This window comes from Chionomys nivalis, chromosome 5, assembly GCF_950005125.1.
Source record: "Chionomys nivalis chromosome 5, mChiNiv1.1, whole genome shotgun sequence".
NCBI classification, from domain to species: Eukaryota; Metazoa; Chordata; class Mammalia; order Rodentia; family Cricetidae; genus Chionomys; species Chionomys nivalis.
Window position 1 is genome coordinate 4,275,344 of NC_080090.1, and position 17,959 is coordinate 4,293,302.

The 17,959-nt window shown below is 41.2% G+C and overlaps 1 protein-coding gene across 2 annotated transcripts in view; it reads right to left on the reverse strand.

Annotated features, from left to right (window-relative positions):
• The window catches only part of Mark1 (microtubule affinity regulating kinase 1), a 108,816-nt gene that overhangs the window by 26,965 nt on the left and 63,892 nt on the right, over positions 1 to 17,959 (reverse strand). For both annotated transcript variants that reach the window (XM_057769294.1, XM_057769293.1), the window contains exons 4-7: positions 16,943 to 16,991; positions 15,027 to 15,092; positions 11,041 to 11,111; positions 5,454 to 5,510 (exon numbers count right to left, since the gene is read on the reverse strand). In XM_057769294.1, the coding sequence (XP_057625277.1) occupies positions 5,454 to 5,510; positions 11,041 to 11,111; positions 15,027 to 15,092; positions 16,943 to 16,991 (243 nt within the window). The remainder of the gene's footprint in view (positions 1 to 5,453; positions 5,511 to 11,040; positions 11,112 to 15,026; positions 15,093 to 16,942; positions 16,992 to 17,959) is intronic.

The window sequence follows — 17,959 nt, forward strand, 5'->3', positions numbered from 1 at the left end:
GATGCTAAGTCTGCTAGTGCCTGCCTCTCATTTAAGACTAACATCCAGTTCTGCAGTGCACAGCTGTCCAAGCGACATCTGTGCAAGACTGGATTTTAACACTTGAAAAAGAAAGCACATAGGACTATTCAGAAAGGTTATTTTAAACACCACCCCCACAGTTTATTTTAAAGGTTTTTAACTTCATGGTAAGAGGCATCTTGGAACTGTACCTTAACAGGACCTACCAATTCTAAAGAATACACACTGAAATTCCACTTTGCCTCAGACTTAAGCCAAGATTAGCCAGAGGAGCACCATCTGAACAAGCAGTTGATGGCAGGCTCCAGGGTATGTTGGGTCTGTGGCTCCTTCAGTCCGTCCCCTGTCTTTTCCTATAGAGCACTTCCTCAACAAAGCAGTGCTTAGTAAAAGAAAACAAGTGGACAATTGGGCTTCCACGGGCTTTATTTTCAGCAGCGTTTGCTGTTCTAAATGCAGACTCCTGTCGAGAGTCATGTTCTGGAGGAAGCAAGGACTCTGCTCCCATGATTGAGAGACTTTTCCTAAAATTCTAAAACAACCACCCAATGGAAACTTCTATAAATGCAAACAATTTAATGAAGACTTGCTTTTTGGTGCATGTTTCATGTAAATTCCATTTTTAATTGATGGATAAATAGACTAATAAAGTTACGGGCTGATATGTAGGTTGCTTGATCAAAGTCCAAAAAGGAGTAAAATTTGACCAAGATGAAAATCAGAGGACTGGTGCTTCACTGGGGTGCCTGACACCCGTCTCTCCCTTCTCCAAGGCCCTCCTACCCAGCTTGTGGTATTCTAGCTTATCTCAATGTTGTGAAAAGTGTAACTACAACAATGGTGGCTAGTATTAATTGTCAACTTCATAGTCAGAGTCACACCTGTGGGGACACTGGCCAAGGCCATGTATAAGCCTATAATCTCATCATGGGGAAACTGAGGTAGGTCAGCCTGGGATAGCTGTGTGGTGGGACCGTGTTTCAAAATAATAAAACCCAAACCCCTCATTCCCTACAAGAAAACAAGACAAAAACCAACCAACTTGTTAATAAATAAAAGTGGACACAGATATTATGAAAATGAATGAATCTGGAAGAGTTACATTAAATCATCATTTATGGACTGAGCAGCAGCAGCAACAACAACATGCCTTTCTGCTATAAGGGTTTAAGTTTCCTTGGCCATCTGTACTAAGGTAGACTTTCCAGAACACTTTCTCCACAATAGTCTAGATGGCAATCTAAGTAACCCGCTGCCTCCAGAGACACCAGCACACAGTGCTGAGGATACAGTCCTGGGACATATGGGACCCTCTCTCCACTGGACTGGACTGGACACATGGTTGCTGAACATGATTTTTACCTCAATATAAAAATAAAGTTTAAACTATGAATCAAAAAAAATACAGCATAACTACACACCCTTTTTCTTTGTAGAAATATTTTCCTCTAAAACTCTGGAGAAAAGAACTGATACGGAAACATTTGGAGCAGTAAACAGATCAGAAGAACAGAACCAATAACCACTATGTAAGGCAATGTATTTAAACAGAACCCAGGTTTGATGCCAGGAATGGGAAATGTTAAAAAAGGAAAGTAGAAATAAGATGTGGGAGAATGAAGAAGAGATGGGAGTTAGAGGAGGATGAGGAAGAAGAAGAGAAGAGGAGGGGGAGGAGGAAGGTGGGGAGAAGGAAGAGGAAGAAGGAAAGGAAGAGGAGGGGAAGAAATGCAGAAACACTACTTGAGCCCAAGCCTTTTAAGGCTGTCTGACCATACCATTTCTGCCACACACTTTATCCCAAACTATACTAGTTTATCTGCATCTCAAACATTTACTTTCTATTGCTGTGATCAACACCACAACAAGAACAACTGTGAGAGGAAAGGGTTTATTTAGCTTCCACGTCCCCAGTCACAGTCCACTAAGGGAAGTCAGCGTAGGAACTCACATCAGAAACCTGGAGACAGGATCTACAGGAGAGAGCAGGGAGGGTGCTGCTCACTTTGTCTGCTTTTTTTTTTTATAGAACCCAGGACCACCTGGCCAGGAGTGGTACTGCCCACAGTGAGCTTGGGCCTTCCACATCAATCATTCATCAAGAAAGTGCCCCAGAGGTTTACGTACAAGCCATCCTGATGAAGATATTGTCTCAACTGAGGGTCCCTCTTCCCAAAAGACTATAGTTTGCGTTATGTTGACAGAAAGCTAACCTACACATAAATACATTAGAAACCTCATTTCGAACTTTGGTGCTGAGACAGAACCCTAGTTCTTCCATGTGGTGAACATAGTATTTGTGCCTTGAACTTTGACATTACTTCTGTCTAGATGGGACCCTGAACATTTTCTGATATGGGATTCCCCTCTGTAGGCTGTGAATATCATTGGTTAATAAAGAAACTGTCTTAGGCCTGTGATCAGGTAGAGTAAAGCTAGGTGGGTTAAACTAAACTGAATGCTGGGAGAAAGGAGGCAGAGTCAAGGAGAAGTCATGGAGCCACCATGGGAGACAGACACGCTGGAACCTTGCCCGTAGGCCACGAGCCTTGTGGTAAAATATAAAATACTGGAGATGGGTTAATTCTAGATGTAAGAGCTAGCTAGTTAAGTAAACTGGCCAAGTGGTGATTTAATTAATACAGTTTCTGTATGGTTATTTCGGGAGTCTGGGCGGCCAGGAAACAAACAAGCAGAGGGCAGCCGGGAACACACTAGCAGCCTCTTACAACAATTTTCAGGTGAGGACAGATGTCAGGAACTCCTAGTCTCAGATCAGCATAGGACTACCTGTCCAATGGGCTTCCGTGGGGCAAGGCATCTGTGGAAATGGGCTCTCATGGGACAGCTTAGGAATATGCAAAGTTTGTGCAGCTTGCAGGCTCCTTTCTCTCTCATTATCTTGGTGATCCTTTGGGCGATTGCAGTTTTACTTTATCAGATACACATGGAAATTCTGGTCTTTCTCGAATATTTCCCTCTAAGATTCAATAGGGGGTTAATGTCTCTGAAATCTCTTATCTGGACTTAATAACTCCAACTCCTGATCCTGGGAACTTTTTTGACTCAACAGAGACACTTAGGTACATATGAGAAAACAGCACTTGGAGCATCAAACGTGTCTCACAGTTCTGGACAGGAGTAAGGCATGCGGACACAGAACAGGGAAAAGCCTCAGAAATACACAAACTGTCAACTGTTGAAATAAAGTTCCTTGGATAGTAATCATATAGAATCAATGATAAGATCTAGTGTATTCTGATGGGAATAACGCTATGTAAAATATGGGATGGGTAGATCCATCTTTACCATAAAAAGGAGCTCATATTGGTGGGAGAAGTATGGTATAAAGAAAAGGGAAAGAATGCTTTGTCAAAGTCTGCCTCTTACAGAGAGATGGAGACATGGAACCCTCTCGTAGGAAAGGAAACTGTATAAAAATATATCTTGCATCTTTAGGATCACAAATTATAGACTCAGTGGCCCCTATCCACGGCTAGAAACCAATTATGAGTGAGTACATGAGCCCAAGGAAAAACATATAGTTATCCTCCTGGCTATGGGAAGTAGACAAGATTGCCGGGCAAAAAAATTGGAATCTTGGGGGTGGGGTGGGATGGGGGTAAGGGGAGATGGGGAGAAAAAAGTGTAAAGGAGAGGATGGGGGGGAACTTGGGGAAACGGGATGATTGGAGATAAAGGAAGGTTGGATAGGTGAGCAGGGAAGCACACATCTTAGTTAAGGGAGCCACCTAAGGGTTGGCAAGAGACTTGAACCTGGAGTGGCTACCAGGTGCCAGGGCAATGTCCCCAGTTATTTCCTTGGGCAGCTGAGGATAGGGAACCTGAAATGACCCTATCCTATAGCCATACTGATGAATATCTTGCATATCACCATAGAACCTTCATCTAGCGATGGATGGAGATAGAGACAGAGACCCACACTGGAGCACTGGACTGAGCTCCCAAGGTCCTAACGAGGAGCAGAAGGAGGGAGAACATGAGCAAGGAAGGCAGGACCATGAGGGGTGCACCCACCCACTGAGACAGTGGGTCTGATCTATTGGGAGCTCACCAAGGCCAACTGGACTGTGACTGAAAAAGCATGGGATAAAACCGGACTCTCTGAACATGGCGGACAATGAGAGCTGATGAGAGGCCAAGGACAATGGCATGGGGTTTTGATCCTACTTCATGTTCTGGCTTTGTGGGAGCCTAGACAGTTTGGATGTTCACCTTCCTAGACCTGGATAGAGTGGGGAGGACCTTGGACTTTCCACAGGGCAGGGAACCCTGACTGCTCTTGGGGCTGGAGAGGGAGGAGAAGAGGAGTGGGGGGAGGGGGAGAGGGGCGGGAGGAGGGGGAGGGAAATGGGAGGTGGGGAGGAGGCGGAAAATTTTTTTTCAAAAAAAAAAATATATATCTTGCAGACATGAAAGAATTGTCTGGGTTTGAATATTGTTGTTCTTAAAGCATTGTGCCCATGTCTATTACTTTTAACTTTGTAACTTCAGGTAGCTTCCAGCTGACATCAGTGCTGCAAGAGCAGGATTACCTGGCTCGATATTTAGTTAAGCCTGCACAAATGCTGAACTCTATGTCTGGAATAAGGCTATGCAGGGGGTGGGAAGGTGTATTGGGAAAGCATAAAGGGGAACAATGGGGGACTTCGTAATGATCCTGATTAGTCCTTAAAATGTGATGTATTTCTTAAAGTCAAAAATAAAAGCCAATAATAAAGCTGTTCATGTAAGCTTGGTATGAAAAACTCTGTTTAAGTATAAATAAAGATGGCCTGCGCTATTCAGGGCCACTCGAGTGCAATCTACTTGGTGGTCAAAAGTTTTCCTTACGCTGACATCCCTTCCCTGCCTCAGTACTCGACCCGAGCTAAGGCTGGACCCCGGCAGATAGAATTCTGTATTTATCTATTTCAAATACGTTAGTTAATAATCAATCAAGTCCTCTAACTTTGACATTAGACAAAGTCATGCCCATGTTTTCATGTGCTTGGTGAACACAGTGTCTTTCATAAGCTATGATGTCACATCTATAAAACCACCTCATCCTGTGCTTGAAATACTGGGTAACTGAAAGAGGTGGCCCTAATTTACTATGACAAATTTTAAGTGTGTGTGGCGATATGGATGGAGTCCAGAGGAAGACCCCAGTGTCGCTGCATCTGACACTGGCGGTTTCACCTAGGCTGGCCAGTGAGCTCCCAGGACCTGCCAGGCTCTGCCTCCAAATGCTGGAGTTATAGGCATGCACAGCCCTACCAGGTTTTTATTAAGTGCTGGGGATTTGAAAACAGGTCCTCATGTTTGCAAAGCAAGTGGTCTTATTTATGGAGCCATCTCCCCAGTCCCCAGCCCTCTTCTTATTACGTACTTTCATAATTAAGATTTTAATTTTAAAAGCAGCAGCTTACCTTAAGATCACGGTGAACAATGCATTTTTGATGACAGTACTGTACAGCAGATACAATCTGAAATAAATATTTGGATAAAAAGTCAAAATTATTTTATGGTTAAATATCTGATTTTCAAAATTATTATTTCAATTTGATAAAATACTAACTTTGATTTAAAAATAATAGCAATTTCATGATTAATTTAGAAAACTATGCTTATTAAAGAGATGAATGTTTTAAATGTGGGAAGTAATATTCTCTTGTGGAAACATACTCTAATTTCTTTTGGTCAACGTTCATGGAAATTCTCTATACTCATCAAATTTTTCTGTTTACATGAGCCAAAGTATGTAATTTGTAATTTAGAAGAAGGGTTCACTTCAGTGTTGAAAGAAGGCTTTGGCCCATGTAAACTAGCATTCAAGGTGCTGGGTGGAGCTAACGCAAAGAATATTTGGGAAATATATCACATTTGTTCAAGGCATATTTCCTTAATTTATCAAGAACTAATTAGTGAAGTATTTACAATATCTCATATTTTCTGCTCAAATGTACATAAATAGGAAAAAACTAACTCTCAAAAGAAAAAAAAATAAGATACAAGTCAATCTTACATTTGCCCTTAATTCAGCTAGGCAAATTACTGTGCACTGCTTATACATTCTGCAGCCAGAGCCAGTGTATAGGACTCTGGGATAAGGGCCAGAGAGGGAAATGTCTGACAGTGTAAAGGCCTTGACTACAAAAAAGAAACAGATTATAGCTTTTCTGTGACAAGTCTTTAAAAGAGAGAACTCACAGCTGGCAAAGAGCTAACTTGTATGTGTAATTCTATCTGGAACCTAAAAGGCTGGTCATTTTAATGCAGAGCGGTGGGGTCGGTTAAAGGTGCTTCCAGTATGGATGTGAGTTAGCTGCTCACAAATGCAGACAGAAACGAGACTCCCGGAAGTCTAATGGAGGAGGGAGTATGGCTGTGCTAACAGAAATGAGGGAAAAGGAATTCCATGCTGAGAGAAAGTGGCATTTCAGTGCTAGGAAATCATCCAAATGTATGTTAAAATGGTTCAGAGACAAGACATGAATTTGAAAAAAACCAAAACCACCAACACACATGAGTAAATAATTCAATTAAATTAATTTGATTCAAGTCAGTTTATTGAGTACCTGCTATGTGCCTTTGCCTAGGGGGAGTACAGACATGAACATTACATGAGCACCACCCTTACGGGGCTGAAAGTGAGTAACATAATTCAAGGGAGACTCTCAGAAGCAGGGGTACAAAGAAGTGAGGGGTCATGAAAACGAATGATGTTCACAGAAATGCTTCCAGGACATGCCTTTGGTGGAGGGTGTCCTTGAAGGACAGGAACAGTTGAGATTTTTGGTAAGAGAGAGTGGGGGTAAAGGGGTGAGATAGGTTAATGGTGAGGGAATATGATATACTCATAATGCTGATGGAATCAGGCTTTGAGAGACAGATTGGTGAAAGTCCCTGGATTCCATACTGAGCAAATACTGCGGTCACCAAATGTCTGGGGCAGGCTGACAATGCCTTGAGCATCTTCAGTATGAGTCCCCACGTACAGCAGAACAACAATAAACATTAGTAAGATTCTGAAGCAGCCCGCTTCAAAGTTCTAAGACTCGATTTTCACTCAGTTAAGCCTGTTGGTCGCAGGATCGATTTGCATGCTGTTTTACTGGATACACTACAGAGGTAACAGTGTTCAGGGTACCAGGCTACTTCTCTATGCCGGTAACACTGCTGTCCTTACAGGTCACATCCTGTACGACACAGTGAAGGTGTGCTACAGTGATTTGGTTACCAAGTGTGACCAGAGGCCATGGGCTCACACGTGATAGGACAGTCTTTATGCAAGTAGTTCACAGACATTTCTGCAATAAGAATTGTCCTCAGCTCAAAGCTTTAACAGCAGAAGCTAACATAAGAGAATGCTGCATGAAGCACATATTCTCCACAGAAAATGGCCTCTGAGCTGGTGTTCAAGAGGGGCATTTAAGGTGCCACCACACTTCCCTAGCAAGACACCATGTCTGACAAGAAAGTTGTTTGGGCTTCTGCCTCACCACGTGAGTCTCCACCCTGAAGCCCACGTTTCATCACGCTGGCCTATAGCAGACTGCCACTTGAGAACATCCCAGGAGCAGGACGCAGAGACTTCTCTATGAGCCTTCCATGTGGACCTTGAGAACAGGATTTACAAGCAGGTATGTGCTGACCTTCAGGCTCCACATGTGTTGCTGGGGGTAGCTTTGCTATGACATACATGGGTCAGGAATTCCTATTCTCTCAGTAGTAGGCTTGACCTTGGGATCAATACTATAATTTTGAACATAAGACTTATTTTCATTGTATGTAGATAGGTGTTTTGCTACATTTATGTCAACATGACGCAAGTGTGTAATGCTCACAGAGGCCAGAAAAAAGGCATATGACCTCTGGAACTGGAGATTCAGATGGTTTTGAGCTACCATGTGGGTGCTGGGAATTGAACCAGGTCCTCTGGAAGAGCAGAAAGCACACTTCCCCATCCCTAATACTATGGTGTGTGTGTGTGTGTGTGTGTGTGTGTATGTGTGCATGTGCATGTTTGTGCATACATGTGTTTGCACACCCTCACAGCTTATGGAATGTAGAGGCATTGTGCTGGCAATAGTGGCTAAAATGGTCTTAAACTGTGTATTGTTTTTAGCATACCAAATAGCAGAATCAAGGGCATGAATCTATATAACCTTGTTATGTAGTTCATTTTTTCAATGTTAATATAAAAAATCATAAATAAAAGTAAATACACATTTTTTGGGGGGGACTGGGGCTAAAGATCTAATCCTACACTCTGTCCTGCTCCCATTGACCACAATGGTCGACTGCTCTTACAACACAAAGGATAGCACCCAACGTGGATGGAGGAAGGAGGAAGGTCAATGATGGAGGAAGGTCATTGGTTAATTAAAAAAGAAACTGCTTGGCCCTCATAGGTTAGAACATAGGTGGGGGGAGTAAACAGAACAGAATGCTGGGAGGAAGAGGAAGTGAGCTCAGATGCAGGGCAGCTCCTCTCAAGAGACAGATGCCATGCTTCTGCTCTCCAGGGCAGATGTGATGAAGCTCCGACCCAGGATGGACGTAGGCTAGAATCTTCCCGGTAAGCGTACTTTGGGGTGCTACACACATTATTAGAAATGGGCTAGTCCAGGTGCGAGAGTTAGCCGAGAAGAGGCTAGATATAATGGGCCAAACAGTGTTTAAAAGAATACAGTTTGTGTGTTGTTATTTCAGGGCATAAGCTAGCCAGGCAACCAGGAGCTGGGGTGGCAGGAACACAGCCCGCAGCTCCCACTACATTAGAAGACAAGTAAAACCAGCAGGCTAAAAAGAAAAAGGATAAATGAGGATCATCTTTAAAATATACACAAGGATCTCAAGGGGAACATGCAGTAACAACTGGAATTTTCTTACTCATCTGCTACTAACAAAGACTGACAAGGAAGGAGATAACCAGAGTGCTTGACCAGATAGCAAGAAATTCCAACCCCAGGATAGGAAAGAATGTAATGGGAAGAGGCTCAGCACAGCCCAGGCTCTTAATGTTGCTTTCCCCATTACCAGTTGTTTCCATAGCCACTGTTTACTTTGCTTTTTAAAGGCAAGGAAGCAAAACTTACTGAGCAGAGCAACAGCCCTTCTCCTGCAGCAGGGAGGAGTTTCACATCAACTGCTCTGGACCACTGCCTTCCCTGTGCACTGCTCCCAAGCACGGCATGTGCGCCCAGGTGAGAGGACAACTTTCAGGAGTGAGTCCTGCCCTGCCCTCCCTCCATATGGTTCCTGGGCACTGAACTCAGGCTGTCCGGCTTGGTGGCAAATGCCTTTGCTCCCTCAGCCACTTCATAGCCTCCCACCCAGTCTTATGAGCAACTAACTGTAGGGATCTACCGGAACAATAGAGACATAGGGGACAAAGCCACCACACAATCATTTTGAAAGGTCAGGCCACAAAGTGAAGCAGGTCCACTGGCGGCAAGGGCCTCTCTGGTTAAAGAACTGCCCTCCATGGAAAGCTATCCTAGAGGAAGACCTCATGGACACTTGCATTGCTCAACAGACTGATTACAGAACGGTTTGGTTTGGGTTTTTTTAAGGCACGGTTTTTTTTTTTTTTTTTTTAAACAGCCCTGGCTGTCTTTGAACTAGCTCTGTAGACCAGGCTGGCCTCAAACTCACAGAGATCTGCCTGCCTCTGCCTCCTGAGTGTTGGGATTGAAGGCAGGCATCACCACTGCCCAATTTACAAAATGTTTTTAAATGCAGAATCAGTGTAATGATCACAGATGAGGACCGAAATTACCTTAAAATAAAAATTCTTACTTCCCTAAGGGCAAGTCTAGAATATAACACACTACTGCAGCCTTACTTCAGTATATTTTATGGATAATTCACAATTTGCTACTCATTTATATAGTAATTTATAAAGTATATTTTTTCAGCCTAGTTGTCCAACAACAGATGAATAGTTAATGAAAGCCTGGTATACATAAGAATGGAGTACTATTCAGCTTTAAAGAAAAATGTAAAAAAAATGACAAAATTTGCAGTAAAATGAATGGACTCAGAATATATAAAATTAGGTGAGGTCATACAATCTAAGAAAATCTCCCATGTTCTTCCTCATATTTGGGATCTAGCCAGTGTGTGTGTGTGTGTGTGTGTGTGTGTATACACACGTACATACACTGGCTATAAACACTCAGCAGCATTTTTATTTTTGGTGGAGGGTAAGTACATAAAATATATCCAACAGCGAACGTATAAAAATCCAATGTGAAGCACCACAGTTTTTGCTCTGAATGGTCCCTCTAACTGTATAGAAGTTCGCTGAGATGTATAAACTTATGGTCTAGTTAATTTTAGTATGCATTTTTTTTAATATGCAAGTGTTTTTGAATAAACTGTGTAAAAATAAAACTAAACATAATGCAGCTGTAAAAAATTAAAAGTAAAATTCTAAATGTGTTTTATTCTTTTAAAAACCACCTTCTCTCACTCTGTCCTTCCTCCAGGTCGCGACACTGGTGCCAAGATGGAACCGTGTCTCCACCACACGTGCATTTTCCTCACATATGAAGCTAAGTAAAACTAACCACACTCCTTAAGCCGGAAATGAATTTTTAAAACCAATATATATTTAGTTATAAAAGAAAAAATAACTTCTTTACATATATGCAATACACACACAAAGAAAACAGGACTTGATAATAATCTCTAGCCATATCAGAGGATTGGGTATTTACTTCTTTGTCTCAGTCATCTGGCCTAAGGTTTTCAGATTCAAACACTGAGTCTAACTTATGAAATGTTACCATTCATGGCCATCTCAAAATAACCATCTGCAACTACTATTTTAAAGCAAAATTCAGGGGAAATGGGTTTCTTTCCTAGGAATTTTCCATTCTTAAAAAGTGTAAGAAAGGAGAATTTTTCTTTTGAAAAATCCATGTACTCTCAAAGCTGTTTGTGATACTGCCCATTGCACACCACTAAAAACATCAGCAAAACAAAGTTGAAAACCACTTTCCATACCTGCCTAAATTTTGCACGTGCCTCTTTTTCTTTCATCCTTCCGTGGGCAACTAAGTAATCAAACACTTCACCTGAATCAGAAAGGTAAAGCAGGCAATAAATACACATTGATTTTGGTTAACAATATACGCAATGCCAAGTTTTGGCCTCAGTTTTCAAGAACCACTTTGTCTACCATTTTCTGTTATGTTTATACAAGTCACAAACTAACACAGGCACAGGAAAAAAATTATGTGTGGAACTGAGAACTGTAGCAATTTATGATCTACAAAAACTCTTAAAAAAATAACCAAGAAAATGCGTTCTCCACAAGTTACATGAAATACAGTCAACTCTTTATTACCCGTTCTAGTGAAGGGAAGCCACAGGGCAGGCCAATGTCACACATGGCGCTGCCATTGTGGCCTCAGCTACAAAGTACTCACATGCTTTCTCTTAAGTTCCACTCCACAGTCTGGTCCAACTCCATCATTCTTCTCTGTCCTATATGCCGATTAGGCCTATCACATGTCCTCACATACCCTGGCAGCTAACCACAAGCAACACAGAATCCCGTCACCCTTGTTTGCACTCTGCTGTCCCAGATGCACCTTCCTCTCCACGACAGAACACAGGGTGGGCATGCAGCAAATGTGTGCTGAGCTCATTAACAAAGTAGACGGTGCTGACATTTTCTATTGAACATAAGTATCTATATTTCTACATAAGATTTAGAATTTTTCCTAGTTGACAATAGTTTAGACAATTAACATTAAGTTAAAATCTTGAACTATTCCCTCAATGTAAAGGACAAACTTTTTCTTTGTCCTTATTGGCTGCTACGACACAGATAAACGTGTAGAGCAAGAACTCACAGGATGGCGTCAAAGCTTACACAGCACGAATACTACACTATATACAGTTTCAGGCTTCAAAATCTGACCACGAGTATGTATCCTACGGAGCCTGTACTTAGTGGGTACTTAGTGCTAGGGGACATTAGCAGGACTTTGTAACCTTCTACCAGAGTCTACCTAGGTTGTTGTGAAGGATACCTGAAACAATGCATATACTTGGCACAGTGGCATACAGTACTCAATAAAGGACACTTGTATTTAAGTACACAGATATATGACATATATGCAAATTAGCCCCAGGATATAAGTAAAATATTAAAAATCAAATATGTAATGGATGTATGTTGATGAAACTAACACGTCAACAATACCAAACATGGGTACTTCATGAAGAAAGCAGGAATGGGATGAGAACAGGAGATGAACTGATGCAGTAGTTGGCTCATTAGAGTAGGTGCTTCTGGGTATGTGGTAACAGCTGCTAATCCCAGTTAACCTATCAAAACGTTAACTCTAGACACATGAGGTTAGCCTGGGAAAGGTAAACATAAGCGTTCAAATGTCAAACATCTGGTTCTCCTCTAACTTGTGCCCAGGAAGCTCACACAGGGATACTAAGTCTCAATTGGCAATGCTGTGCTCCACCAATTACAATGTAAGCTCGAGGGCTGACTCTATCTTCATTCACCTGCACATCCTCAGGACCTAGAAAATCACCCTATAAGCATTTATAAGTATTATTTGTTAAACAAAGGCAGAATAAATTCTGTTAGAGGAGCCCCAACACCAATTTTAACAGGCTACTTTCAATTCAAAAAACCACAGAGTGGCTTTCTAATCCTCACTGTCATTCGTCGGAGTCCCTGACTGATCCCTGCAAGGGGACAGCATCCAACTCAGATAGTCAGCAGTGTGTGTATCACAGTCAATCTCAACTATACGGAGATTTCAGAGGGAAAATCCAACGTTTTATTTCCCCGACTTGCCTTGCCAGTGATAGATTTAAAATGTCAAAAAAAAAAAAAAAAAGATTTTAGAAGCACTGCCAAAGAACCATGATTATTGTTATTAGTAGAGGCATTGCTTTGTATGACTCAAAGAAAACAGATTTGGGCTGGTTTTCATTCTCTCTGTGTGTGGTGGTTTGAACAGGTATGGCCCCCAATGACTCATGTGTTTGAATGCTTGACCCATAGGAAGTGGCATTATTAGGTGTGGCCTTGCTGGAAGAAATGTGTCACTGGGGTGGGTTCTGAGGGCTCCTATGCTCAAGCCAAGTCTAGTGTGACAGTCTTCACTTCCTGTTGCCTGCAGATCAAGATGTAGGACTCAGCACCGTGACAGCCTGCACGCCATCATGTCCCACCCAGATGATAATGGACTGAACCTCTGAACTGTAAGGCACCCCAATTAAACATTTTCCTTTATAGGCGTTGCTGTGGTCATGGTGTCTTTTCATGGCAATAGACACTCTAGCTACGACACTGTCTCTGCCCACCCCCAACACATAAATATGGAACCTATCTCTTCTACACTAGTCCACACTGCCCCTCGGGACTTCGCACCCTTCCCTCAGCACCAGTGGAGAGTTGACTGTACTTGTTATCAACCGTTGAGTCAGCTCATACATGCAAGGTTGTGGTGTGGGCCTTTATAAAAGCAGAAAGGCCCCCACTGGCCTTTAGAGGCTGATCATTTCTTGTATCAAAGCATGCCTAATTCCTTTCTCTAAATTTTAGATCACTGCTATGTAGAAAATCAAACCAACAAAATAAACGAGTTGTACTGAACTAAAAGTAACAATCAGGGCCCCTATCCTGACAGGATGGATTTGTATGGAAATATAACTAAAGGACAGAAAAACAAGTCATTATGGAGCACTTACAAGTTTTACTACAGATCTGCATTTTATGCAAATCCATATGGTTTTCCAGCATGCCAGAAATCTACACTGATGGGCTGGGATGCAGCTCTATGGCTGAGCATTTGCCCAGCATGGGGCCCCATGCTCAGTCTCCAGCATACCAAAGACAAAGGGGAAAAAAATCAGGAAATAAACAAAATCCTACATTGAAATATTTTCAGGGCAAAAAAGCAAAACAAAACAAAAACGTTTTGAAGAAAGCAAATTTACTAAAACATTTAATTGGCAAAAACAACTTAAAAGCAATTACACATGTTTGGTATTTAAAATAAAAAGTTTAGAAATCTGAAAAGCCATGTAAAAATGTGTTGCTAGATGCCAAACACAAAACAAGTCCTTATTCCAGTTTACATAAGACCTGCATTGCCATAAACACCAGTGGCCTTCACTAATGGAGAGGCTTTATACTACGGTCAACGTAATGTTTTCCTATCAATTAGTAAACACCTAATAAATCCATAAAATAATTCCAGTCCCTTTATTTTTCAATTGCTTAAGTTCTTTGTGCTTTTAAAGCATGTCCTTTAAGTATTGCTTTTACTTTTTCAATGATGTAACACCATAAGATGTAATCTAAGAAGTCCTAATGGAGTCGTTATTTTGAATCAAGTGTCTCTCATTTAAGAGAAAGTGAAGGAGATAAAAGTGATTTTCTATTATTTAATCAACACAAAATAAAAAAAAAAAAAACAATCCAGTCCCCTTGTGACCCTGAGACAAAGTATATGCTGTATTCTATACTACACATGGGGCCTGCACCTTCCATCAACTCAACCCTAGTTCACAGAACACACAGATCAACAGTTACTTAAATCCAAACACTTAGGGAATATCCTGGCTGAAGAGTTGTCATATGTGAGCACCCAGTTAGATAAATATCTGATGTAGAGTAAGCTTTCACTATACATTTTATTAAATACATTCTGCACTTGGGATTTCCTGCGCTACAAATCAAATATGTTATTTTAATATTTAAATCAGCAAATTAAAACATTCAAAAGATGGCAAAGCAATTTTTAAAAGTCCCTAAGTAATTTTTAAATGAGCCAAAAGTTATTTATACTGTAGACTCATCAGGTCTTGGAAGTAAACACTGAACTTTCATTAATAGGTAATTAAAGATCTGTTAATAAAACTATAGATTACAAATACGATGAAGGCATAAATGTTATCCTGAGCCGCCAAGCACCATGAATTCCATGGACCAAGAGCCCACTCTCTCTTACCCCCACTCGCGTACTCCATGACTAGGTAGAGCGTCTTCTCTGTTTCAATAACTTCAAACAGTTTCACTGAAAAAAGGAGAAACATAACTGTTGTGGAATACTTATTTACACTGTCAAGATGTGTCTTTGCCAAGGTGCCTTCTGATTGGTTTAATAAAGAGTTAAATGCCAATAGTTAGGCAGAAAGAGGTTAGGTGGGACTTGCAGGGAACAGAGAGGACTCTGGGAAGAAGACACAGAGAGGAAACAGGAGGTACAAGATAGAAGAAAGGTAATGCCACATGATAGAATTAATATAAACAGGTTAATTTAAGTTATAAGAGTTAGTTAGGAACAAGCCTAAGCTATAGGTCAAACCTTCATAATTAATAAGAAGTCTTCATGTCATTACTTGGGATCTGGCTGATGGGACAGAAAAAGACTTACTACATACAACTCTATAGCTAACAGCATAAAATGGTTGTTATTTCTGAACACTTTAGGCAACTCTAAGAAGAATATCAGAATAGTCGCTAAATGGAATAATTCTAACTTTAAAACAAAAAAAGCCACTCAAGAGTTATTATTTCTGTGCAAGGAAACTATTTACACCCCACTACAAAGTGGTCTAGAGCAAACTTATGAGTTAAAACCGTTTTTGATAAGAAAAAGCCATAACCTTTTCTAGTCAGAATAAGAAAATAAAGAGAAATCTTATGGGGCGGTGGTGCACGCTTTTAATCCCAGTACTTGGGAGGCAGAGGCAGGTGGAGTTCTGTGAATTTCAGGCCAGCCCAAGATTACAAAGACCTTGTCTCAAAAACCTAAACAACAATAGAGAAAGAGGGAGGGAGGGAGGGAGGGCAGGCAGAAGAGGGAGAGGGAGAGAGAGAGAGATATCTTAAAATCAGAAGGCGTTTTCACAAGAGCTTAGAAAGAGAGGGTGCAGCATTAGGTTATCATGAAGTGCTAATGTTTGGTATAAAACAAATCTACATTTATGGATAATAAAACAGCTGTGGTAAGAACAGAACTAGACTCACAGCGGAGATTATTTACCACGAATGATCACATATGATAGTTACATACAGAGAAAAATCTTTAAAGATGCATGATACAATATTTTTTAAAAAGTAGATTAAAAGTAATTTTTTTACTACTTAGAGTCAACTAATTTTATATAACATATATCTGATCAATAAGTTTATTTGTTTTTTTTTTTTTTTTTTTTTTTTTGGTTTTTCGAGACAGGGTTTCTCTGTAGCTTTGGTGCCCGTCCCAGAACTAGCTCTTGTAGACCAGGCTGGCCTCGAACTCCCAGAGATCCACCTGCCTCTGCCTCCCGAGTGCTGGGATTAAAGGCGTGTGCCACCACCGCCCGGCCAATAAGTTTATTTGTAAGGGAGGCAAAATCAAAACTTACTGAAACAATTTAATAAAATTGAAATTAATGCCTTATTTTCTTCAAAATACAAAATACTACACTAAACCCAAATATTTATTAGTAAAATATATGTAACTCTCTATTAATAGCTGACGACATGCAATCTCTGACTTAACAAGGAGAGAGGAATCTGTGTGCATTAACCGCAATTGTACCGCAGTGCGGTGCAAGCAGGAGATGCGACAGCCACAGAGGACAGCTGCCCAGCACCACAGGACTGTGTCACTGCACCAGGTGTCACTGTCCCTGAGTTTTCACTCTTCTTCTTTCTTATGGAGATCAACAGTAAAATCGTACACAATCGCCCGTCCGTGAAGGGAAACGCTTTGTCATGCACTAATCGTATGTTCAGGTTTCATACCTACGTTAGGAGGGTTTCATACCTACGTTAGGATGGTTTCATACCTACGTTAGGATGGTTTCATACCTACGTTAGGAGGGTTTCATACCTACGTTAGGAGGGTTTCATACCTACGTTAGGAGGGTTTCATACCTATGTTAGGATGGTTCAGGATCTTCATTATTCGTACTTCCCGAAACAACTGTTAAGAAAAGACAAGACATATTGCTGTTTAAAGAACAGAAAACCTCAAGCAGAAGTCACCTGGAATTCTATTTTAAAACAATTCCTTGCTTACGAGACTGCCGGCTCCGGCAGAGAACCTAAGCGCAGACCTTCTTCTCAGTTCCACCCCCGTATAATGAGCCATGAGACTCAGCCCTCTGTACTCCTTTCATGGAGACCTGGCTTCTCACAGAACTCTGAGGAGATGAACCGGAGTGGTCTGTCTCTGGTATATGAGGTTATACAAAATGAAACATTTTCTTCAACAACTCTGAATGTCCAGAAGCAGAGGAAAAGACTATGGAAGTGACACTAGAGACGTTCCCTGAGGGCTAGTCACCAGAAACAAGCTTCCCTGGGTGGGGGTCTGATTCCTTAACATTATCTCCTTCAGCTGACCCAGCACTTTGTGAAAGATTCAGAAGCACTTTCAAGTAGACTTGTAGAGTAGTATTAAGTGATAATAAAATAGCCAAGCACGGTGCACATGCCCATAATCCAAGAACTTAAAGGTTCAGGCAAGAAAACAATGAGTTCAAGATACACCTGGCTATATAGTGAGTCTGTCTTGAGATATGAGAAAGGATGAAGATGAAGAGGAGGACTTTTTAAAGATTCATTTATTTTTAAGTTCAAGGCTAGCCTGGTCTACAGAGCAAGTTCCAAGACAGCCAGAGCTATAGAGAAACCTTGTCTTGAAAAAAAAAAAAGATTTTTTTATTTTTATTTTATATGTTTTGCCTGCATGCATGCATGTGCACCACATTGTACAGTGCCTACGAAGGCCATAAGAGGGCATCAGATCCTCTGGAGCTAGAGTTACAGGCGGTTGTAAACCCTGTGTGGGTGCTGGGAACCCAAATTCTCTGAAAGAGCAGCCAGTGCTCTTAACCACTGAGCCATCTCTCTAGCCTCCAAAGGAGGACTATTAAACATGTTAAATAT